We start from the raw sequence: 25,722 nt of genomic DNA on the forward strand, positions 1-25,722 counted from the left end.
GGATGGGTGAGCATTTCCTGGGGATGGGGCAGGAAGTGGCTGCAGTTTGAAGATGGAGGAACAGGAGATGCACCTGAAAGTTAAGAAGGGTGAGAGCTTCCGATGTACATTTTTACACAGACCTCCCCCCCACCTAAAAACCCTCAGGAGGGGTTGTGAGCAGCCAGAGATGGAATTAAAGGGGCAGGAAATGGGAATCGAAAGAACTGGCTCCAAAAACAGAATAAGAAGGAAAGAGCTTGCCTTTATATAGCGCCTTTCAAATGCTCAGCACATCCCCCAAAAGCGTTTTAAAGCCAGTTAAGTACTTTTTTTTTTGAAGTGGAGTCACTGTTGTGATGTAGGAAACGCGTCGGCTAATTGACGCACAGCAAGCTCCCACAAATAGCGATGTGACCACGATCAAGATATTCTGCTCCTGCGATGTTGGTTGAGGGACAAATATTGGTCAGGTCACCAGGGAGAACCCCTCTGCTCCTCTTTGAAATAACGCCATGGGATCTTTTACATCCACCTAGGAGGGTTGATAGGGCCTCGGTTTAATGTCTCGTTCAGGCAGCACCTACCGACGGTGCAGCTCTGGGAGTGTGATTGCTGTTTGTGGCATCTTGCTGTGCAGAAATTGGCTGCTGTGTTTCCTTCATTGCTACAGTGACTACACTTCAAAAGTATTTCATTGGGTGTAAAGCGCATTTAGATGTCCTGAGGTCATGAAAGGTGCTATATAAATAGAAGTCTGTATTTTTTTTTTAAATTGCTACTGGAGAGAGGGGAGAAAACAAAATGCTGTTTGATTTGGATCGTATGATTGGAGGTCAAATGACAAAACCTCCTGGAATTGTGTCCAGCCAGAGTTGACAATCCCTAGGGATAGAGAGTTCCGTGTCTGTGGTCAGGCAGTGAGGACAGAGGGGAGTCCAAGAAAGAGATGGACTGAGTGACCTCCTCTTGTACTCAAATTGTCCATGACGTTCACTCTAGATTCAACGCCACAGAGTTCACTTAGCTTATGATGTTGAATGTTTGTTTATTCCCCAGCACCTCAGTTACCATTTTGTTTATGTTGCTGTATTCCAATTGCTCAATAATTTCCTGCCAGGAAGATGAATTTGAGTTAACATGGGGCGGTAGACTGTTAATCACATTGGGCTGTGGTTTTACATTGATGCTCTGAGAGAGGGAAGGTGATATTGAAAATGTCTTCGAGAGAAAAATGTACGTGAAGAAGTCTGCTCTGCTGATTTTAATTTTTTTGTGCCTTTTTAAAGAATATCAGTTGGAGCATTTAAAAGTGAACAGGTAGTCTTAAATTGAAGTTAAATAAATAAACTTGCCTCAGGATGTCCCAAAAAGCTTTACAGCCACAACCTGTATTTATAAAGCATCTTTAATATAATAAAGTGTCTCAAAGTACTTCACAGGAGGGTTAACAAAAACAATTTGACACTGAGCTGCATGAGGTGTTAGGAAGGTGGCCAGAAGCCTGGACAAAGAAGTAGGTTTTAAAGAGTCTCTTAAAGGTGGAAAGAGAGGGAGGGAATTCCAGAGCTTGGGCCCAGGCATCTGAAGGCATGGCCGCCAATGCTAGAACGATGGAAATGGGGAAGGGTTAGGAGGCCAGAATTGGAGGAGCGCAGATATCTCGCAGGATTGTGGGGATGGAGGACATTACAGAGATAAGGAGGGGTGAGGCCACGGAGGGATTTGAAAACAAGGATGAGAATTTTAAAATTGAGGTGTTGCTTAACCAGAGCGCTTCAGGATTTTTTACTACTTGAGCGGCGCTATACAAATACAATTTTGTTTCAATAAAATGTGCCGGATAAATCATGCGCTGTGGCTGCCTGAGAGAGGGCAGCTCCGTAAGTCACACATGGTCTAATTTCTGGGCTCTCATCCAGTTACAGATAAATTCACAGAAAGTATGTACTTCTTGGCCAACGAGCCATCGGTGGCTCTGTACCGACTGCAAGAGCACGTGCGCCGATCCCTCCCAGAGCTGGTGCAGCACAAGGTGAGGGGAGGGCGAATGAGTGACGGGGAATTGCTGCCTTGCATTTGAATTATATCTGCTCCAATTGTGTCCATTTTCATTGTCCATTGCTGACAGGAAATAACCAGGCAGATCTCCCCCTCTTCCCACCCTTCCTCCCCCAGCCCTCTTCCTCTTCCTACTGCCTCATCAGCAATATTAGATATCTGCTGTCTACAGAAGCTAGTTGACTGCAGGAACCATTGTGGCCAACTGTTCTCAACACAATTGTGAGCTTTCCTGCTAGACTTCCTGGGTAGTATCCTCAAGCAGGCTTGTTTCTGTTTTTTATCATCCTCTCCCTCCACTCCCACCCCACCCCAAATATTCCTACCTCGAAGGTACCAAAATTCCGTCACACTGACCTGGGTGTTACCCCTGGCCAGGATCAGCCAGATTAATACAGGTTGAAGTCCAGATTTCCTATTTTGCACTGGACAGGCATCATATAGCCACTGAGCTATCAGGGACTGTCTCAGTTTCTCCTGCTGTGTGGACGTTGACCCTGCTGATCTCTCACTTCTTCACCCTGTGTTTGTGACTGGGGAACAGGAGAATAACGGGGGTGAGGTGTGCAGTGGTGCTTTCTCCTCTTCCACTAATTCACCACCGACGCCGGCCAGGGAGGGGGAACTACACCGACGGGGCTGACTGCAGTCCTCATGTGTAACAGCACCTTTTACAGAGCAAACACACAGGGAACAGAACTCATACAATCACACGTGGGTTCACATTCACATGCAGCTAACAGAGCATGCTCTCTTTTACAAGCAAAGGAAACAGCACCTGCACTATCACCTATGGAAGTAACACAGTCACTTGTGGGTAAACTGCCCTCACACAGCCACATGCACACACCGATTTCTTTTTGTGTCGATAACCTATGTATCAGCCCCATGGAACCCATCCCATGGTGTCGATGGTACAGGGAGCCCGAGTGCATTGCTGACGCAGGTTTGCTCGGTCTAGCTTTATGAAAGGAAGGATTCCCTTATCCTGAAAATAAAATGCTGTGATTTGATCAGCAGGATTGGTCTGTTAAATTTCCCTCCTTTTGTTTCCCCCACAGACAGACATGCAAGGAGTGGAGGAGCAGTGCCAAGGTGCGATATATACTGTCGAATACGCCTGCAGGTGAGACTGTCCTCAGAAAGATGAAGGAAATGCTTTCAATCAGTGCTGAGTGTAAGGTGCCAGCATCAACCCTGCTCTGTGTTATGTGAGCTAATTGAAGTAGCGTTGACGAATGGAGATACTGTAATGATCTTGGCTCCTCATGAGGCAGGATTTCCCCTCCTAATGACTGTGTAGTGATCCCAGCTGGAGAATCCTTCCATATACAGGCAGCGGACCAAAGCAGCATTATACTGGCACGTGAAGCTCCCATTGTCAGATAGCCAGCTGGCATTTACTGACTGGATGCCTAGGTGGGATATTGATGTGCTGCCCAGGTTGGTAGAACCTGTACTCACATGGACAGTGCCGTCGACGGTGCTATCGAGCGGCACTTACTCAGCAATAACCTGCTCAATGACGCTCAGTTTGGGTTCCACCAGGGTCACTCAGCTCCTGACCTCATTACAGCCTTGGTTCAAACATGGACGAAAGAGCTGAAATCAAAAGGTGAGATAAGAATTACTGCCCTTAACATCAGGGCAGCATTTGGCCATGTGTGGCATCACGTATCCCTAGCAAAACTGAAGTCAATGGGAATCAGGGGAAACTCCACTGGTTGGAGTCATACCTAGCGCAAAGGAAGATGTTTGTGCTTGTTGGAGGCCAATCACCTCAGTCTCACAACATTGCTGCAGGAGTTGCTCAGGGTGGTGTCCTAGCCCAACCATCTGCAGCTGCTTCATCATTGACCTTCCTTCCATCATAAGTGGTAGTGTTTAATGGGACAGTGTAGAGGGAGCTTTACTCTGTGTCTAACCCCGTACCTGCCCTGGAAGTGTTTGATGGGAGCAGTGCAGAGGGAGCTTAGTCTGTATATACCCATGTTGTAACTAAAATGAGAGTGCGTAATGCTGTATGATCCCATGATTGAATAAAATTTAATGCTCAATGTGGGCAATTGTTCCATCTGCAGCATGCTCTCTGTATATGGATTGACTAGAAGGTGTTACAGATGTTTCTCTCTCCCTCCATTGAAGGTGGTGCTCCCTGCTGGAGTTCCTTTTTCAGCTCCTCCTACACTGTCCCCATCAAACACCCCCAGGACAGGGACAGCACAGGGTTTGATACAGTGTAAAGCTCCCTCTACACTGTCCCCATCAAACACTCCCAGGACAGGTACAGCACAGGGTTAGATACAGAGTAAAGCTCCCTTGACACTGTCCCATCAAACACTCCCAGGACATGTACAGCACGGGGTTAGATGCAGAGTAAAGCTCCCTCTACACTGTCCCCATCAAACACTCCCAGGACAGGTACAGCACAGGGTTAGATGCAGAGTAAAGCTCCCTTGACACTGTCCCATCAAACACTCCCAGGACATGTACAGCACGGGGTTAGATGCAGAGTAAAGCTCCCTCTACACTGTCCCCATCAAACACTCCCAGGACAGGTACAGCACGGAGTTAGATACAGAATAAAGCTCTCAACACCGTGTCTCTGAATTACGCCGTTTTGGCATTTTTCCATTTACCACGCCAACTCTCCTGGCCCATGGTCTCCCTCTGAGTGACATTGACAGTTGGTGCCAGTTTTACGCTGGGTGTCCATGTCCACTAGGACCTCAGTTGAAACCCAAACTTATTTAACATTGCAGCATTCTTGTGGCCAATAGACAAGAGTAGACTTTCCTCCCAGCTGTCAGGCCTGGCATTGACTCCAGTATCAAGTGAAAGGTCAGAGCCTGACTATTTCACTGAAGCAAAATTTCTTCAACTGGGGAAATACAACCATTTTAGAAAGAAGAAAAGTAACCTTGCATTTCTGCAGTGCCTTTCACAACCTCAGCACGTGCCAAACCACTTTACAATCAATGAAATACTTCTCTGAAGTGTCGTCACTGTTGTGGTGTAGGAGACAGAGCTGCTGATTTGTGCTCAGCAAGGTGACTCTGAAGAGCAATGTGCACCTTTTATAGATGTTAGTTGATGGATAATTATTTTGCAAAATACCAGAGAAACATCTGCTTCTCCTCTTCAAATTGTGCTTTGGGATCTTCTACCACTTGAGAGATGCAGATGGAGCCTTGCTTTAATGTCACATCCACAAGATCTCCAGCAGTGCAGCACCCTGTCAGTACTGCATGGGGAGTATCAGCCTGGATTGTGCGCTCCAGTCTCTGGAGTGGGGACTTGAACCCACAGCCCTTTTGGTTCCAAACCAAGGTGCTTCTGACTAAGCCATTGCTGGTATCTACCCTGAAGGGATTAACTCTGCCTCTTTTTTTTTTCTCCCTCACTCCCTGTATAGTGCTGTTAAAAGTATGTCCAACAGTGGGGCATACTTCAAGAACATTGAGGGGCTGCTCCGACAAGCCATCAGCATCAAGAACCAGATGAGCTCTCTGCAGAGCCGCAGGTACTGTGAGGGTCATGGGTTCTGCTTGGTATGCCTCTAGTTTCCAGTCTCCCAGTTTTAATCATTCCGCTGTCAGCTTGGGTGTGTGTCAGGGGGAATCATTACAAGCAGCACCTCAGGCCTGGGTAGCCATGGAGCCTTTGTGTATTGAGGTGAAGTTAGAATTTGCATAAGCTAAAGCTGGCTGACTTGCCTAGAATGACCTGACAACTTCAGCGGGTAGGGGAAAACAAATCGTGTCACAGTACCACTTAGTGGCCAGAGCCTACAGTGTGACAGATGACATAGGAAAATTGAATGGGAAATGTTGACATAGCAATTTGCAATGGTACACGTCACTTATTTTTGGTCACACCTTTCAACAATTGAAAATGAGTTCTTAACAGGAAGTGTGACATCTGCACTAGATTTTTAATGAGATAGAGAGAAAAAGACAACAAATATGATGGCGATGAAGTGCTGATTTAATGAAACCTCCTGGGGGATTATATCGTTTGATGTTTGGTTTGACTTATTTTCATTGTAGCTGTTTTAAGTTCTGTGAGTACTGAGTGTCTATTATGGCATCAAGTGACATTTTTATATTGTCTCTCTTCCCCCTTATGCCTCTTCCTATGTCCTGTGCCTCCATCAGCATCATGATGCAGTCCTGCATCAAGTTATTTAGCTGGGCTGGAGGGTGTGGGTGGGAAACCTTGATAAGCCCTTCTCTGTGCAGGGACTGTTCGATTGTGTCAAACCATCCGCACTTTCATGCTCCCCAGGCAGGGCAAACCTTTTGCTCAGTGAAAGGCTTTCTTCAGTGATGGAAGACAATGGGACTGCTGTCTGCAGCCAGTGTGACATTGATGGTCCGTCTACCTGGGAGGTCTCAGAAACTCTTTAATTGCAGGTTTGAAGAAATGAAGGCTTTACCCTGCTCCTACTCCAACAGCGTCACCCAACTTCTTCCGAACAAGCCCTATTTTGCTGGGGTCCTGCTCCATGGAAACTGCCCCTGTTCACTTATACCTCACTACAAGTAGCCATTCTCTATAAGCGAGCCTTGAGTGTGTGTCAGGAAGTTATTCAACTGCAGGAGGCATTGCACCGGAGAGCCATCCTGTCTTCCCGCTATGTCCATCTGCACTTTACAACAGAGGATCACTGAATGGTGATGGTGCAGAAGTTCTGGCTGGTGATAATGGGAGTCACTGACTAATCATGGCAATTAGTCTGTTTTTAATCAGTCTACAACAGACCCAAAGATTGAGAAGAATGGGAATACATTTTATGAAGGTTAGAAGAATAAAAGGTGATTTTATTGAAAAGCATAAAATTCTTTGAGGGCTTGACAGGGTAGAGGCTGTTTTCCTTCTGGCTAGATAGCCTGGAACTGGGAGGTCATAGTCTCAAGATAAGGGGTTGGCCATTTTGGACTGAGATGAGGAGAAATCTCTTCACTCAGAGGGTTGTGAATCTTTGGAAATTTCTGTCCCGGAGAGCCATGGATGCTTGGTCACTGAGTATTATTCAATACTGCGATCGATACATAGGTTTTCGGACATTAAGGGAATCAAGGGATATGGGGATAGAGCAGGAAAGGGGAGTTCATGATTATATTGAATGGCTCATGGGGCTGTATGAGCTATTCCTGCTCCTATTCATATGTCTGTTATGACATGAGGCAGGGAGATCCCTTGGTGGTGGAGAGCTTAGAAAACCATTGGTGCAATCAGCTTTTTCTTACCAAGCGCGGTACACTCATCACACCTCATGTCTCAAATTATTCCACTGTATCATAAAATGTTATTTTCTGAAAGAAATCCATCTATCTACCTCAACCCTCAGTATTTGTGAGATGATAAGATTTGCTGGAATCTGAAAGGCTGACTAGATTGTGATATGTGGCAGGGTCAAGTCTGTGCCCTGCTTGTAACGTGATTTAAATTGCACATTATTAAAATGCACCCTCAGTACTCCAGTGTTTATGTTGCATTTGCATTTTATTTTCTTTTTACCCATCGCTGCATGCAGCTTTAGTGATGTGAGTGTCTGTTACAGTTCCATTGTTACACAGGCAGTTCCTGAACCTCCCTCCTTCTCTTCTTCCTGAGTGCAGAGCCAAGCGTGCACCCCTCCCTTTCCAGGTTAGTATTGCTGAAATCTGGGGCAAAACCAAAATCTAATGCCAGGCTTGGGGCCTACGCAGCCTCAAGTACAGTTGAATCTTGAATACTTGACCAACGTGGACCTTCCAACTCGCCACATTTTTTTTGAGCAATCTCCTAAAATGTTTTAATTGTTATATGTTTGGTTATTGCTTTGCTTATATTTTGTATCAGACCATAAAGTGGCAGTCTGAAGCTTCTCTGGGCCGAAAGCAATGTTTGAATCCTTAGTCAATTTGGTTATACCTCAACCTTTGGCATTTGGCTCTGTTACCACTCTAATGAAATTTACCTCAAGGTTGGAAGGTCTGCTAAAGTGCCAAGAGTTATATTTTTCTTTCAAATTTCCTCCTCCCACAGGCTGTTCAACGACCCCCACGCTCCTCTGGTCAGTAGGTTGGGTGTGTGGGTACAAAAGCAAGAACAGAGCAGCCCAACTGACCACCTAACGGGATTGTCGAGGCATTTCGACATCGTGAGCAAGCGAGCCCGGCACCATTTGTATTATGTTAATTTGTGCAGCAATCGGTCAAGCAGTGCAGGAAAGGTCAACAGGAGTTGAGGAGAAGACGAGGCAAATCGAGAAGTAGTGAGACCAAGCTCGGGTTTCGAAAGGCCACAGATAGGAAGAGGAACAGAAGATCATAAGAATTAGGAGCAGGAGTAGGCCATTCAGCCCATTGAGCCTGCCCCGCCATTCGATAAGGTCATGGCTGATCTGATTGTGGCCTTAACTCCACTCTCTTGCCAGGCCCCCGTAACCCTTGACTCCCTTGTCAATCAAAAATCTGTCTAACTCAACCTTGAATATATTCGGTGCTGGTGAAGAGAATTCCAAAGGCTAATGACCTTCTGAGAGAAGAAATTCCTCCTCATCTCCACCTTAAATGGGAGACCCCCTATTTTGAAACTCTGCTGCCCAGTTAGACCAGTTCGAGGTTTCCCCACGAAGGGAAACACCCTCTCAGCACCTACCCTGTCAAGCCCCCTCAGGAGCTTATATGCTACAATAAGATCACCTCTCATTCTTCTAAGCTAAGGGGTACAGGCCCAACCTGCTCAACCTCTCCTCAAAAGGAGGAAGGGAAGACTGAGGAAGGAGAGAGAGTCTGAATTTTTGAGGTCTCGAGACAGAATGTGTTGAGAGCAATGATTCTCCATTGGAATTTGAGGTGAGCTTAGGGTTACCAACTCTGATTGAATTTCATGGATGTGAATGTTATTGCCCATCCCTGACTGACGTCGAGAAGGTTGTGGTGAATCATTTCCTGACAACCGAGTGGGCCATTTCATAGGGCTTTTAAAAGTCAACTACATTGCCCTGGATCTGGAGTCTCTTATAGGCCAAGCCGGGGCAAGGATGGCAGATTTCCTTCTCTGAAAGGCATTAATGAACCAGATGGGATTTTTTTTACAACATCCTGGTAGTTTTATAGTTACCATTACTGAAACTAGCTTTTTATTCCAGATTTATTTAATTTCTCGGTTGCTGGGTTGGTGGGATTTGAACTCATGTGACTGATCATTAGTCTAGGCCTCTGGATTACTAGTCCAGTAACATAACCACTATGCTACAGTTCCTAGAGGTTTCATGTTATGTCCTGCCTTCTCCCGCCTCACACTGCTGACATTGGTCGCACAACATTTCCATCCTATGGCACCTGCCTTTCCCTGGCCAACTGGTAAGTGTACAAGTTTTCAATGACCACAAATCCTTTTTAACTCATCTTCCGATTATTTTTATAACGAATAAACGTTCAAAGAAAATGTGGGGGGTCGGGTTGGGGGGGGGGAGGGAATTCACAATTTTTTTTTAATAAATGCCCCGTGATTATTCTGTAGTTGTTCACAGCAGAGCCCTGGAGATTAAATTTTTAATTCCTGGAGATTCCAGGGTAATCCCAAAGGATTGGCAGCCCCTGCGGGCACTGTGTGGGATGCAGCAATTTGAACTTGGCAGAGGAAGTTCATCTTGCAATAGCGGTAGGCAATAAAACGAGGAATACAAAGAATTGTTGTGACCGAGGGAGGCATCGGACAGCAGGGGGAGCTAATCTGAACGGCCCTCCAGCTAGTAGCTGGGATCCTTGAAGCAGCCCGAGATTCTCAGTGGTGAAGGTGATACATACCAATCACCCTATATCGCTCTAACAGAATTGAAGGAGACTGAGCAATGATGAGCCACTGGTAAATGAGGGGGGGGAGTGAGGAGCACCTCAGGGCGATGGCAGTGGAGCTGATCCATGACTTCAAAAGGAAATTGGATGGGTACTTGAGTGGAATAGACTTGCAGGGCCACGAGGATAGAGCAAGGGGTGGGACTGACTGGATTGCTCTACAGGAAGCTGGCATGGACTCGATGGACTGAATGTCCTCCTTCTGTGCCATAATGATTCTATGGCGAGTGGTTACAGTTTGGTGATTCAAGCACTAAACAGACATCAAGCTTTTTGAAAAGCTCTGTTACAGTTGAGAAGTTGAAGGTAAAAACAAAAAGCTACTGCGGATGCTGGAAATCCAAAACAAAAACAGAATTACCTGGAAAAACTCAGCAGGTCTGGCAGCATCGGCGGAGAAGAAATCAGTTAACGTTTCGAGTCCTCATGAGCCTTCAGCTGCTGAAGGGTCATGAGGACTCGAAACGTCAACTCTTTTCTTCTCTGCCGATGCTGCCAGACCTGCTGAGTTTTTCCAGGTAATTCTGTTTTTGTTTTGAGAAGTTGAAGGTTCCTGGCTAACTGGATCAGTGCCCAACAGATCCAACCCATCACTGCCCAAGACTTGCTGACTGGTCAAGTGGTCAGTCTCTCTCATTTTGATGTCTGTAGCTACTTTCTGTATTGGGAAAACATCAATATAAGGGCATTTCCGACAGGGAAGAAATTTAAACTATGCGCATGCATGGTGTTTTTTCTCTGATTGGACAACAGTTACCAAGCTATTTTGTTTTTTTTTTTGTCCATCGCAGGAAGTGATGTAAAGAATGTCCTGAGCTTGGTTTGAAGAGAATGAGTCGTGTGAGCATCATTCTCATCTTCAAAAAGCCAGGTGAGCTACAGGCGACCTTTTGTTTGTCATTAAACCTTCCCAATACCTCCCCCCCACCCACTTCACCTCCAAAGCACCTGATTTTCACTTGACCAGATAAGCAAGGTTGGGAGTTCATTGACCCAAGTGCCCTCTTGTGTGTCGATTTGGGAATTAATCTCTTCCTTTGGATTCACAGCATCTCAGCTCGTGAGCCCACCACCTGCCACAGTACTGAGCTAGATTGACAAGGAAGTTTCACAGCCCTGCATCAATGGATAGGCTTAGCGAAGGGGAGGGTATCAGTTAGATCAGTACGTTTGGACTCTGAGCTAATGCCAAATGCTGTTGGTGTGACCTGCAAACCCCACCCCTTACTGGAAGGTGTGCGTATCTATTGTTCAGGGAAGGAGAGGATTGAGCAGGATTGTGATGCCACGAGAGAATTAAGCAGGGTTGTGATGCCCCATGAGGTAGGATAGCCCACCCAAGTGTCTATGAACCGGCTTTCAGCTTTGGCGAATATTGGTGGGCTGTTCGACCATAGAGGGCTTCGCAGCCGGGCATAATCCTTCCCCTTTGTCTGTTCTGGGAGTGTCAAGTTACAAACCTGTAACATCCAGCTCACCGCCCTGACCTAGCATAACTGACTCGGCACGATTCTGCATTTAGTGGCGATCTGTCGAGGAATACTTCCCAAAGATCTGCCTTACGTATCAGTTGGCGGCACTCTGGGAAACAGGAATGTTTCTGCATGTTGGCGATTAAGTGCATTTTATGCTTTAACCTATTGGGCTTGTTACTCTTCCTGCAACAGGTGAAACCATCATTGTACCAATTGTTACCTCTGCCGTTTGATAACAGAATCGGAGAATTGTTCAGTGTAATGAACTGTGAGGGGCTGAGAATTTGTCCTTCTGAAGCGGAGTACAAAAATGTAAATCCCCTTCCCAAACCACCCAGCTCGAATCTGCATTGTTTGAAAACATAAATACCCTCGCGTAAACCTTGGTGAAAAATTAGTTCTTTTCCTTCCATCCTCTGTATGGCTGCAGGGGCTGCCTCTCACTCTGACCCCCAGTCTGTTTACAGTTAGCTGAGATGATGGGCAGGGTGAATCACTTTAATTGGCCTCAGCATCTCAGGGGTTCAGTTCACCACCCTGACCTAGCATAACTAACTCAGCACGGGAAAGTTTGTGTGTGTGTCTGTGTGTGTGTTGCAGAGTTGTGGCGAGGGGGATTCTGCTCTTAATCACTATTTAGTGATTGCTCCTGGAAAATATGCATGTCTCTATGTATGTGTGGAAACTGGAAGAAAAGTATGGAGCTCCGATGCGATGCCTTCCAAGGCCAAATAGCCGTTAAATGCTTATGTTCCCCAGCAGTCCAAGTCCCAAGCCCTGAGGGGGAAGAGGAAATTGGAATTCTAACCAAACCCAGCTTGAAATAAACCCAAACTTATTACAAGCCACCACTTGACATGACATAAAGCTGTGCAGGGTGTGCAAAGGTGTACTGAGGTGGAATGCTGACTGAAGTTAGGACAGCAGGCACAGAGACATCCCAAGTTTCAAACCAAGTTTGTGCTGAGTTAGTTCATCTCGTCCAGGGAAAGTGATGGGGAAGCTCCTATAGGATCAGCCTCATCTCCCCCTGGGTGAAGATGGAAAATCAGTCAAAGGTTCCACCGGCGGCAGGAAAAGGGCTCAGGTTCGGGTGTGACTCCCTCCAAAGTTGAGCAGCCTGTTGACATCTCCCAAGATTTGAACATAGAGGGTTGTGGAGGGAAGCTGGCACCTTTACATTAATGACTGCAACATGGCAAAGGGAATAGGGACTTGGGAGTCCTAGTCCAGGATTCTCTTAAGGTTAACTTGCAGGTTGAGCCGGTAGTTAGGAAGGCAAATGCAATGTTGGCATTTATTTCGAGAGGACTAGAATATAAAAGCAGGGATGTGCTGCTGAGGCTTTATAAGGCTCTGGACAGACCATATTTAGAATATTGTGAGCAATTTTGGGCCCCGTATCTCAGGAAAGATGTGCTGGCCCTGGAGAGGGTCCAGAGGAGGTTCACGAGAACGATCCCAAGAATGAAAGGCTTAACATATGAGGAACGTTTGAGGACTCTGGGTCTATACTCGATGGAGTTTAGAAGGATGAGGGGGGATCTGATTGAAACTTACAGAATACTGAAAGGCCTGGATAGAGTGGACGTGGGGAAGATGTTTCCATTAGTAGGAGAGACTAGGACCCGAGGGCACAGCTTCAGAGTAAAGGGAAGACCTTTTAGAACAGAGATGAGGAGAAACTTCTTTAGCCAGAGAGTGGTGAATCTATGGAATTTATTGCCACAGAAGGTTGTGGAGGCCAGGTCATTGAGTGTATTTAAGACCGAGATAGATAGGTTCTTGATTGGTAAGGGGATCAAAGGTTACGGGGAGAAGGCGGGAGAATGGGGTTGAGAAACTTATCAGCCATGGTTGAATGGCGGAGCAGACTCGATGGGCCGAATGGCCTAATTTCTGCTCCTATGTCTTATGGTCTTATGGTCTAGTCAAAAATATATATCTGCAAAAGGAGTCTGTTTTCTTAGGTTAAAAAGTAGCAGCACTAAGACATTCTTGTCCTCATTCAATTAATTCAACTTTTTGCCCTTGTTTTAAGTTTTAAAAAAAGATTGCCCCAGTCAGTAATCAAATGTGGTAAATTTCTTCACCTGCACTTGGTGCTCAGTGGTGGCTTTCACTCCTAATGAAGATGAGACTCCCACTTCTGAAGAAATTGGAACAGACTTTGCTGCCAAAATAATGGCGAGTTTCATGAGGCTCGCGTTTGTCAAAGTGGAAATTGCCCCAGCAACTTGAGGCGAGGAAGAGAGACCCCCGTGAATTGCTGATCGCCACGAGTTGCTGGTCAGTTTGCACCGCTCCGGCATCAGTGATGTGTAAACGTCAGCTCACCCTCAATTTTCCCGCGAGTTTAGTGAAATTGCTGCATTTTGTGCGTTAATTAAACTCTCTGCAGAAAGTTAGGACTGCGAGATAACAGTGTAAGTAACTTTTAATGAGGAAATTTACGTTCCTGCTCAACTTCTCCGGCCCTGAAAGGGAATAATTGAAACTGCAATCTCATTCCTGTAGGTAGTAAATTGTTAGAGATTTTTAAAATTGAATATTTTTCTTACTTTTCATTTGTCTATATTTTTCAATCTTTTAATCCAGTCTTTCTTCCCCTTTTTTTCTATCTGATCTTGACTTTTAACTTTACCAACTTGCTTCTCCGTTGCTCTGTGTTCCTTTCTCGATACTTGGTTCATTCAGAAGGTTGGTCCTGTCGATTTACCTGTTGTTGCCCCATTGCCTATGCCGTGCTGACCCTGCAACTCACAGACCAAAATCTTTCTCCGAGCAGAAGGGTGAGGCAGGGACGGTGGTGGGGGGAGGAGGGTGGGGGGGAGGAGGTACGAAAAGTCTTCACTAACGGGGTCACGCATGCGCCTGTGGAATCTCTGCCAATATTGCCAGCTGCTGCACCAGTCTGGTCACTGCTGACGACACCGGGCTCAGACCAGCGTTGAGTCCTTCCTGCAGATGGTTCCCTTGCGTGCCAGGACCCGCCTCATTTCATGCGTCACCCCATCCCACGGCCCGGCACACGGCATACTACGTTCTGCCGACAGCGCCCGTGAACGCCCGTACCCATCACGCCCTGCAAGGCCAGCACGGCTCGCCGAAGTGGCCACGTAAAAGGCCTTCTGCTCCCGGTAGCGTTCGTAGGCGGTCTCTCTGCGGAAAGCGGGCAAGTGCGACTCTTCCTCCTCTTCCTCCCTGTGATCCGACCGCTCTGGCTCCGGCCAGCCGCCTCTCGGGGTGGGGTTGTTCTCAAACAGGGTGGTGCCACGCTCTGGGAGTCTGGCCCTGTCCGCGCACCAAGCCTTCACCAGGGCATGGATGACGATGATGAAGAGCACCAGTACCCCAGCAGCGAGGACACTGGCGCTTGCCATTGCGCTCTCATTTTCGAACTCCAACAGCACATAAATGCAGAGAGCTGGAAGAAAAGTACATGGATCTCTGTAAAATCCCACAGAGCTGATAATAATTCATGATAAAAAATCTCCCAAGCATCAGTACCACAACTGGGAAAATGCCAGAAGCTGTTACTTTCAATTCATTTTTTTTTGTGTGTCTATCAAATGTCGGCATCAGATACACCGTGACCAGTTGTAGCACAGGTTAGATACAGGAAAAAAACACCCCCTACATTGTTCGTCAAACACTCCCAGGGCAGCTACAGCACTGGGTTAGATACAGAGTAAAGCTCCCTCTACACTGTCCCCATCAAACACTCCCAGGACAGGTACAGCACTGGGTTAGATACAGAGTAAAGCTCCCTCTATACTGCCCCAGCCTCTGTTCCAAAGAGACATTTTTCTTTTTTCCATACCTGCCATCTAAGAGTAAAGCTCTCTACACTGAGTGGGACAGAGGTACATGTGCGCTACATTTAATTTTGGGCATTAAACTTCCTGATGGATGTATTGTTCTCGGACGGTTTGCACTTCAGATTCATCAGAATGTAACTGGGGTGAAAATGGTTAAATTATGCAGATAGGTTGCATAGACTAGTCTTGTATTTTCTTGAGTATGGTGGATTATGGGGTAATCTAATTGAGGTGCTTAAGATGATTAAAGGAGTTGATAAGGCAGATAGAGATAAACTATTTCCTCTGGTGGGAAGAGTCTGGAACAAGGGGACATAACCTTATGATTAGAGCCAGGACATTCAGGGATAATATCTGGAAGCAATTCACACACAGGCTTGTGAAAATCTGGAACACTCTCTGCCAAAAAGCTGTAGATGCTGGGAACCAATTGAAAGTTCAAAATTGAGATTGAACTATTTTTGTTAGGTAAAGATATTAATGATTACAGTACTAAGGCAGGTAGATGGAGTTTAGCAACAGATCAGCCATGAGCTAATTGAATAGCAGAACAGGCTCGAGGGGCTGAATGGCCTCCTCCTGTTCCCACGTCTGCATTCCAGATAAAGAGGAACTAGTCTGAGGCTGGAAAACCCTTTTTTTCTCAGGAAGCTTAACTATATTTTTGGTTTCAAAAACATTCCCAGATATTAGCTACTGATTAGGCCTCTGAGGATCTCAAACTTCGCTCCTTTCAGATGTCGTTGACCGAAGGGATCGCTTTCGGACTTAACTATTGTTTTCTTGTCTCTGCCCGAGGTGGGAAGATCAGTTTTTGTTTCAGACCTCTTCAGAATTGCTGTTTTCCCTCAGACATTCCCACAACACCACATCCAATCATCACAGAATGCCATTTCAAAGCGTTGGTCACTTAGAGGTATCAGCTGTGACTCTTCAGCACTCTGACTCAGAAGATTGTGGGTTCAACACGCCACAGACTTGAGTCCATGAAGGTCAAAGCTGATGCACCCCAGCGAGGGAGTGCTGCACTGTCAGAGGTGCTGACTTTAGGCTGAGACGTTAAACTGAGATCCTGTTTGCCCTGTGAGCCGCAAGTTATTTTCCTTTTCAAGTATTTATCAAATTTGCTTTTGAAAGTTATCATTGCTACTTTTTCTGGATTCTACATCACAACAGATCTAGGAGTAGGAACCATCCCCCACTCCTACCCCCCAGTTGACCCCCTCCTCCTCAGCACACAGGTATTGAGGCTAATTGTAATGTTCAAACTGGTGTCCTGGGCGAGATCAGGAATCAGACCTAGGGACATTTCATCTTTATGGGTCAGTATCTACCCAGCAAGACGTTTACCCATCGAGTCTAACACTAATGGGGCTGACGTACGGTTTGGTTTCTCCGCAGTGTTGGATGGTGTATTCAGTGAACAATGGTCGCAAGGCTCGTTCCGGACAGCGCGAAGAAAAGGGATCAGATGGGATAAGGTTCTGAAGGAGATGGACAGTTATTGGCACTGGTGTATTTTACACGTGCGTGTCTTTGTATGTGTGTTTTCACAAGCATAAAAAAAAAACCTCTTTACTTTGCCGAACGCAGCTTTTACAAGGAAACAGCTTCGAATTCTTCCCATCAGAACTTTACAATGGCACGGAAGCAGCTATTTCAGAAAAGTTAAGTCACGTGCAGATGAATTGTACCTATCCCAGTAGTCTGCCCCTGCATCCCCCAAAAAACTTGCACTATTGTATAAGAGGGCGGAGAACTCATTTGTCTGCTCTGTGTTTGAGTTTATGTACAAAAGAAATTGGCTTACTTTACCTTCCTAGCCATCTACACCCTTTCCATGGTGTCCTAAAGACACAGGTTTGTTTTCTGTACAAGACTTTATGGTTCCTTTGTTTGAAAATCCTCACTCCTGATCTCGGGATACAGAGACTGCTGAGAAAAGGGGCTGACCTCGGGAGAATACTTGACACTACTTCTGTGGGTTTGCATTAACCATAACACCTTGTGCATGAGTATTGTAATAAATAAATGGATGGAGAGAACAGACTGCCTTGATAACAAGATGCTTTTCTATCTTTAGTACAGGTGACCCCATCCCACACACTAGAGAACTTGTCACCAGGTCTCCCTTGCCATCACCCATCTCTAATTTTGAAGTTCAGCACACTGAATTACATCGGATTTTACAGAAACAGGCTGTTCAGTGCAACAGGCCTCTGCTAATGTTTATGCTCCACACAAGTCTTCTCCCACTTCTATCACTATCACCCTATACTATCCCTTTCACCCTCACGTGTTTATCTGGCTTCCCCTTAAATGTATCTGTCCTATTCATCTCAACTATCCACTTTGGTACTACATCCTCTGGGTACAGAAGGTTCCCCTGAATTTCTGGTTGGATTTATTGGTGATTCTCTTGTATTTATGACCTCCTAGTTCTGGGTTTCCCGTCAAGCGGAAACATCTTCTCTACATCTACCCTATTAGGTTACTTCTCAGCCTTTTCTTTTAGACTCCTAGACGTTTACAGCACAGAAGGAGACAATTCGGCCCTTCGTGTCTGTGCCAGTCAACAAAGATCTGACTACACTAATCCCATTTTCCAGCGCTTGGCCCATAGCCCTGGAGGCTATGACAACGCAAGTGAATATCTAAATAATTCTTAAATGTAACGAGAGTTTCTGACTCAACCACCCTTTCAGGCAGCAAGTTCTAGACTCCCACCACCCTCTGGGTGAAATCATTTCTCCTCAACTCCCCTCTTAGCTTAAATCTATGCCTCTGCTTATTGACCCCTCTACTAATGGAAAAAGTGCCTTCCTATCCACCCTATCTATGCCCCTCATAATCTTATACACCTCTATCAGGTCCCCTCCCAACCTTCGTTGCTCCAAGGAAAACAACCCCAGACTATCCAATATCTTTCCTCATAGCTCAGACCCTCCAGCCCAGGCAACATCCTGGTAAATCTCCTCTGCACCCTCTCCAGTGCAATCACATCCTTCTATAATGTGGTGACCAGAACTGCACGCAGTACTCCAGTTATGGCCTAACCAGCATTTTATACAGCTCCAGCATAACCTCCCTGCTCTTGAATTCTGTGCCTCGGCTAATAAAGACAAGTATCCTACATGCCTTCTTAACCACCTTATCTACCTGTCCTGCTACCTTCTAGAGGAAAGAGTCCCAGCCTGTTTCAAGTCTTTCAGGATAATGATTTTATCAAAGTGTGTCACAGAGTGACAGACTGTGGGTCTGTTCCTACAGTCTGTTTCCTGCGCCTGTTAAGGTCCTGATTTCATTGCTAAGTGCCGAGGCCAACAATAATGGGAGGCTATTACCATGAAGGTCCCAGGTGTGATTGGCAGCCTGAGTAGAAGTGCTATCGTTGGGCTCAGCATCCTAAGGTTGCTCCTGTGCATTTCCCGGTGGTTGCCTTCAGATTAACCTTGGTAAGGAACTAGGAAAGGGGTGAAGGCCACTGGATTTGGGCATAGGGTGAAGAAGGTCAAAGGTCCTCTGCTAGTTTACTGGGCAAACCCACCTTTGTTCTCCAGGTCTGGCTGACACTGTGAATCCTGTTCCTGATCACTAACCAACAACTCATGCATGTGTGCATGTCTGTTAAGCACAGGACTGAGGTTGACTTGATCCCCTTCCCCACCCCACCGCATTCCCCCCCGCCCCACCCTGCCATTCCACAATCACAGCCTGCTGACACTCAAAAGTCCAGGCTAATACATGACGAATGGCCAGTTGGACGAGGTATCGGAACAATTGACGTGGTTGAATGTAGGGAAAAGGAAAGAGCTTGCGTTTATGTCATATTTTTGGATGTGCCAACGTGTTGAACAGCTAATGATTTACTTCTGAACTGTAGCCACCGCTGTATTGGAAATGTGACAGGAAATGTGCACATGGTAAGGTACCACACAATATCAATGAACAGTTCATATGTGGTTTTGATGGTGGCAAATGAGGGATGAGTATTGTCCAGGGGACCAGGAAGGTGCTCTGTTCTTCAAAAATAGTGCCACGGGATCTATTATGTCCATCCACACAGGGAGATGGAGGATCAGTTTAACGTCCCATCCAAACGGCGGCACCTCGGAGAGTGCAGTGCTCCTTCCGTACTGCACTGCGGAGTGTCACCTGGATTAGTGCTGAAGTTTCGGGAGCGGGACTGACTTACTGACTTCGAAATGAGAGCGCAACCCTCTCAAGAAGAAAGACTTACATTTTGTGACCGTAGGACATCCCAAAGCGCATTACAGACAATGAAGGACTTTTTGAAGTGTAGTCACCATTGTAATGTAGGAAATGCAGGAGCCAATTTGCGCACTGCCATCTCTCTCAACAGCGGGATAATGACCAGATAATCTGATTTAGCGATGCTAATCGAGGGATAAATATTGGCCAGGGACACCAGGGAGAACACCTCTGCTCGTCTTCAAAATAATGCCATGGGATCTTTTATGTCCACTTGAGAGCACCTTGGTTTAGTGTCTCATCTGAAAGAGATCCAAACTGACGTTTCAGTTGTTGCCTACAGGAGGGTGTGGAAGATCTTATCCCTGCTGTTTCACGACTTACCAGCCAGATACACGATGACACCCAGACAGAACGCGCTGAGGGCCACATGGCGGGAAGATCGACTATTCAGAAGAATCCAACCAGTTCTGGAACAGGAGAGAAAGCAGAAATGGACCCAGGGTGAGAATCCTGGCTACCTCACTGAGATTAATTTTCTATAACTTATCATTTTACAAAAGCAACAGTTATAATAGTGTGGGCGATCAAACAAGGTTCCTGAACTGGTTTTTAAAATTTTAATCCTTGTTTTCAAATCCCTCCGGGGCCTCTCTTGCCCCTCCTTAGCTCTGTAATCCCTTCAAACCCCACAACCCTCTGAGATATCTTCTCTTCCCCTGATTCTGGCCACATGTGTGTCACGGAGCTAAGATGCCACACTGTTTTTATGAACTATGTATATAATATATATATATATCAATGTGGCTACTCCTAAATTTAAAAAAAAACTGGACAAAGACTTTAAAAAGACTGAAGCTATGTCTGCCTGTAATCCTGACCAAAAGGAACTTTCTGGCAATATCTGCGAAGCTGACACCTCACTATCTCTGAAGAGATCAAATTTAAAGGGAATTATACAAAGGTCATCTGCATTTCCTAAGCCAGGCCTGGCCAACAGAGATTACCCGTCTGCTAGGATAAAGGACCCTGCAACTTCCTTTGAAATTCTTAATGGTTGGTACATTAACGATCTCAAGAATCCGGACAAAGGAATATACATCCCTTGTCAATGCCAAAGTGGACGGGTGGGAGTCATGTGACAAACCCCCACCCCCAGCTGGAAGAACCAATTACAGTGCCTTGCTGCACTGCCAATCAGTCTGCCATTTTCCATCTATCACATAGCAACTTCGAAAAAGGGCTCTTTCCAGATTTGAATACCTGCCCACCACCACCACCACCCCCCGCTCCCTCCCACTGTTTCTACTACAACCTCTGTACCAGCGTCTACAAGACTAATTAATCTCTGTGTGCCTATTCCACTGTGGAACTCATCTTTACTGGAAAATTGAAGTATTTAACATCAGTCTTCAACCTGCCAACTTCTGAAAAAATACATCATTGGACTTTGATTCTAGACTCTGAATTCATGTGAAACAATAATTCTTTGCTCTGGTCTTTGCCAAGTAACCCTTTCTTACTCTATCCTGCTGCTTTTATTCCAGGGGGCACCCCCCCCCCCCCCCCCCATCATTTTGAGTGTGTGCAAATAAACTAACCCTCTGAGTATACCTATCTCGAGTTTGCTGTGGGGTTATTACTAAAAATTGGATCACACCTGAAACTGAAGGATTGGGAAAAACACCACTTGTTTATACAGGGGGACGTCAGAAAAACAAAAAAAAACACATCTCTGTTTACGGACGGGTGGTGAGAGGAGGAATCAGGGCTGTTTAAATTAAACCCCTTCCTGTCCATGACAGAAATTGGGAACTCAAGTCTGGGATCCCATTTGAATTTGACCAGAGTCCAAGTTAAGAGACGAGCCAAATCTGATACAAAAGAGTCAACTGGAAGCCAAAAAGGCGAAAACTCGGCTGGAACAAATTTTAAAAAACAAGTAACTTACCACAGCAAAGTTCTTTTCCCTAACACTTAAGAAAATGGCAACTTTTGATGCGCAGATGTGGATCAAACAGGGGATTTGAATGGCGAAGTTTTGCCAGCCGTTAGCACAGAACAATTGAATGTTTTAGCTAGGTGGGGGTGGGGTACAGTTAAAATTGCCCAGTAAAATGAAAAGAAGTGAACTGATCCAGCTAATGGTAGAGCATTTGGATCTCACGTTACCAATAGAGCAGCTAGATGTAGGGCTCAACTGTGACTCTGAAACACCTCGCCTAGCTAATTTTGAGCTGGGAAATTGGGAATGGAGCTAGCAACTCCAAGTGATAGAGACCCTAGACAATTGGAAGCTGCAAGGGAGAATCTCCCTCTGACTGGTAGCACCCCCTATCTCTCTAACCCTGAACCACTCTCTGAGGCCCTCAAGTTTGCTAGGTTTGTTCCCAAATTCGAAGAGAATGTTGTGGCGTAATTTTTTGCCACTTTTGAGAAAATAGCAGGACAGCTAAAACGGCCATCGGGCATCTGGACATTTTGAATTCAAGGGCAGCTGTCAGGGAGAGCCGACTCCATGCAGACTCCTGACATGTCCCTGAATTATGAGCAGACCGATGCTGCCATCCTAAGTGCCTACGAGTTATCCCTGAAGGCATATCGCCAGCAATTCCAGAACACTCGTAAGAAACCCACCCAAACCTACATCGAATTTGAACAGCTGAAGCAAATCGCATTTGACCGATAGATAAGACCTGTTAAGAATCCCACGTACCTACGAGGGGCTGTGTGAGTTGGTATTGTTGGAGGAATTTAAAAATTGTTTACCCTCCAACCTGCGAATACACTTGGAGGAGCAGAGAATCCTCACAGCCCCGGACTCAGCAGTCATAGCAGACATCTATGATCTCACCCTTAGGCCTGGAAACTCGGGCAGACTCTTTCCAAACTATTCCCACGAGCACTGGAAAGACAAGCAGGGTGATCTAGATAGAAGAGGCCCCCCACCCAGAAAAGGAAACACAAAAGAGGGTTCTAGAACAAAACAAAAACAGAATTACCTGGAAAAACTCAGCAAGTCTGGCAGCATCGGCGGAGAAGAAATCAGTCAACGTTTCGAGCCTCCATGGCCCTTCGGCAGAACTGCAGCATAGTTTCAACAAGGGAGAAATATAAATTGGTTTAAGGTGGGTGGGGGGCGGGGGGGGAAGAGACACATTGAGGGTGTGGTGTGAGCAGATAATCAAAAGATGTCACAGACAAAAGGGTCAAAGAGGTGTTGAAGGTGGTGGTCTTTGTCTGAGAAAAGTGCTAATTAAGAATGGAATACAGGATATTCAAAGTACAGCTCTAGTGGGGGTGGGGTGGAAAGACTAAAGGTTTTAGTTTTAGATTTAAAAATAATGGAAATAGGTGGGGACAGAAGAATCTATATAAATTATTGAAAAAAAAGCGGGTGGGGGGGGGAAAAGAAACGGGGTGGGGATGGGGGGAGGGGGAGTTTAAGATCTAAAGTTGTTGAATTCAATATTCAGCCCAGAGGGCTGTAAAGTGCCTAGTCGGAAGATGAGGTGCTGTTCCTCCAGTTTGCGTTGGGCTTCACTGGAACAATGCAGCAAGCCAAGGACAGACATGTTGGCAAGAGAACAGGGTGGAGTGTTAAAATGGCAAGCGACAGGGAGGTTTGGGTCTTTCTTGCGGACAGACCGCAGGTGTTCCGCAAAACGGTCGCCCAGTTTGCGTTTGGTCTCTCCAATGTAGAGGAGACCGCATTGGGAGCAACGAATGCAGTAGACTAAGTTAGGGGAAATGCAAGTGAAATGCTGCTTCACTTGAAAGGAGTGTTTGGGCCCTTGGACGGTGAGGAGAGAGGAAGTGAAGGGGCAGGTGTTGCATCTTCTGCGTGGGCATGGGGAGGTGCCATAAGTGGGGGTTGAGGAGTAGGGGGTGATGGAGGAGTGGACCATGGTGTCCCGGAGGGAACGATCCCTACGGAATGCCGTCAAGGGGGGTGAAGGGAAGATGTGTTTGGTGGTGGCATCATGCTGGAGTTGGCGGAAATGGCGGAGGATGATCCTTTGAATGCGGAGGCTGGTGGGGTGATAAGTGAGGACAAGGGGGACCCTATCATGTTTCTGGGAAGGAGGAGAAGGCGTGAGGGAGGATGCGCGGGATATGGGCCGGACACGGTTGAGGGCCCTGTCAACGACCGTGGATGGAAAACCTCGGTTAAGGAAGAAGGAGGACATGTCAGAGGAGCTGTTTTTGAAGATAGCGTCATCAGAACAGATGCGACGGAGGCGAAGGAACTGAGAGAATGGGATGGAGTCTTTACAGGAAGCAGGGTGTGAGGAGCTGTAGTCGAGGTAGCTGTGGGAGTCGGTAGGCTTGTAATGGATATTGGTGGACAGTCTATCATCAGAAATTGAGACAGAGAGGTCAAGAAAGGGAAGAGAAGTGTCAGAGATGGACCATGTGAAGATGATGGAGGGGTGGAGATTGGAAGCAAAATTAATAAATTTTTCCAGGTCCCGACGAGAGCATGAAGCAGCACCGAAGTAATCATCGATGTACCGGAGAAAGAGTTGTGGGAGGGGGCCGGAGTAGGACTGGAACAAGGAATGTTCCACATACCCCATAAAGAGACAGGCATAGCTGGGGCCCATGCGGGTACCCATAGCCACACCTTTTATTTGGAGGAAGTGAGAGGAGTTAAAGGAGAAATTGTTCAGTGTGAGAACAAGTTCAGCCAGACGGAGGAGAGTAGTGGTGGATGGGGATTGTTGGGGCCTCTGTTCAAGGAAGAAGCTAAGGGCCCTCAGACCATCCTGGTGGGGGATGGAGGTGTAGAGGGATTGGACATCCATGGTGAAGAGGAAGCGGTTGGGGCCAGGGAACTGGAAATTGTTGATGTGACGTAAGGTGTCAGAGGAATCACGGATGTAGGTGGGAAGGGACTGGACAAGGGGAGAGAGAAGGGAGTCAAGATAACGAGAAATGAGTTCCGTGGGGCAGGAACAGGCTGACACGATCGGTCTGCCAGGACAGTTCTGTTTGTGGATTTTGGGGAGGAGGTAGAAGCGGGCCATACGAGGTTGGGCGACTATCAAGTTGGAAGCTGTGGGAGGAAGATCTCCAGAGGAGATGAGGTCAGTGACAGTCCTGGAAACAATGGCTTGATGTTCTGTGGTGGGGTCATGGTCCAGGGAGAGGTAGGAGGAAGTGTCTGCGAGTTGACGCTCAGCCTCCGCGAGGTAGAGGTCAATGCGCCAGACAACAACAGTACCACCCTTGTCAGCGGGTTTGATGACAATGTTGGGGTTGGACCTGAGAGAACGGAGTGCAGTAAGTTCAGAGAGAGACAGATTAGAATGGGTGAGAGGAGCAGAGAAATTGAGACGGCTAATGTCACGCCGACAGTTCTCAATGAAAAGATCAAGAGAAGGTAAGAATCCAGAGGGAGGGGTCCAAGTGGAGGGAGAATATTGGAGGTGGGTAAAAGGATCCGTTGAACGGGGAGAGGACTCCTGCCCAAAGAAGTGAGCACGGAGACGAAGACGGCGGAAGAAGAGTTCAGCATCATGCCGAGCCCGAAATTCATTGAGATGAGGGCGTAAGGGTATGAAACTAAGTCCTTTGCTGAGCACTGAACGTTCAGCATCGGAGAGGGGAAGGTCAGGGGGTATAGTGAATACGCGGCTGGGGCTGGGATTGGAAGATGGGGTGAGGACGGAGGGACAAGCAGGGGTGGAGGGTCCCAGATGGGTGTTGGAGTCGATGAGTTGTTGGAGCTCGCGTTCCTTAGCACTTGAGAGAAAGAGAAAAAGTTTCTTGTTGAGGCGACGGATGAGGCGAAGAATAAAATGAAACTGGGGGCACGCGCAGCTTTGAAAAAGGGTGCGGCGGTGCTGCTGGAGGGAGAGGTCGAGTGTGTTCATATGGCGGCGCATGGCACTGAGTGTGGATCTCAGAATGCGACGGGAACAGCAGTCCGAGAAACGTTTTATGTCCCGGAGATACCTGTAATCCTGGGTGGGTTCGAAACAAGAGGGATGGAATTTCAGTTGAAATCCACGTGGGGTGAGTCGGAGACGGAGACAGTCACTGAGAAAGGAGATATGGCTGTGAAAGCGGGTTCTAGAAGCCCATCTCAACCTGAAAGGAGAACCTCCAGAGACCGGTGTGTTCTCATTGCAATCAAATAGACCATTCCAAACGCAAATGCATTAAAAGCCTATTGGTCTAATAGGGCGCCATAAGAGTAGGTCCCTGAAAGACGCCCCAATGGGTAGTGCAGCAGAGCAGGCAGAGGCTCTCGCTACAGAAACTTACCCTTTGGTGGGCATGGCAACATGTGTGTCTGAGCCAGACAAACTCCCAGAC

The 25,722-nt window shown here is 46.7% G+C and overlaps 2 protein-coding genes across 17 annotated transcripts in view; one reads left to right on the plus strand and one right to left on the minus strand.

The window, feature by feature from the left end:
- borcs8 (BLOC-1 related complex subunit 8) overlaps positions 1-25,722 on the plus strand; it is a 27,180-nt gene continuing 1,458 nt past the window's right edge. The window contains exons 1-7 of one of the 16 annotated variants that reach the window (XR_013578541.1): positions 1-89; positions 1,902-2,014; positions 3,102-3,166; positions 5,456-5,563; positions 7,607-7,692; positions 10,682-10,761; positions 16,588-17,231. Coding sequence is in view for 8 of the 16 variants with exons in the window: in XM_078556093.1 (XP_078412219.1) it covers positions 53-104; positions 1,902-2,014; positions 3,102-3,166; positions 5,456-5,563; positions 7,665-7,692; positions 16,588-16,674 (453 nt within the window). In the remaining 8 variants the exon portion in view is untranslated. Of the gene's footprint in view, positions 105-1,901; positions 2,015-3,101; positions 3,167-5,455; positions 5,564-7,579; positions 7,693-8,073; positions 8,886-10,681; positions 10,762-16,587; positions 17,232-25,722 lie in introns of those variants that run through there. The other 15 variants (XR_013578542.1, XR_013578538.1, XR_013578540.1 and 12 more) reach the window with 15 other exon arrangements.
- tmem221 (transmembrane protein 221) overlaps positions 13,785-25,722 on the minus strand; it is a 21,009-nt gene continuing 9,071 nt past the window's right edge. The window contains exons 2-3 of the mRNA XM_078556092.1: positions 19,783-19,868; positions 13,785-14,792 (exon numbers count right to left, since the gene is read on the minus strand). Of these exons, the coding sequence (XP_078412218.1) occupies positions 14,305-14,792; positions 19,783-19,868 (574 nt within the window). The 3' untranslated portion in view covers positions 13,785-14,304. The remainder of the gene's footprint in view (positions 14,793-19,782; positions 19,869-25,722) is intronic.

This window comes from Cetorhinus maximus, chromosome 13, assembly GCF_964194155.1.
Source record: "Cetorhinus maximus chromosome 13, sCetMax3.hap1.1, whole genome shotgun sequence".
Lineage (NCBI taxonomy): Eukaryota > Metazoa > Chordata > Chondrichthyes > Lamniformes > Cetorhinidae > Cetorhinus > Cetorhinus maximus.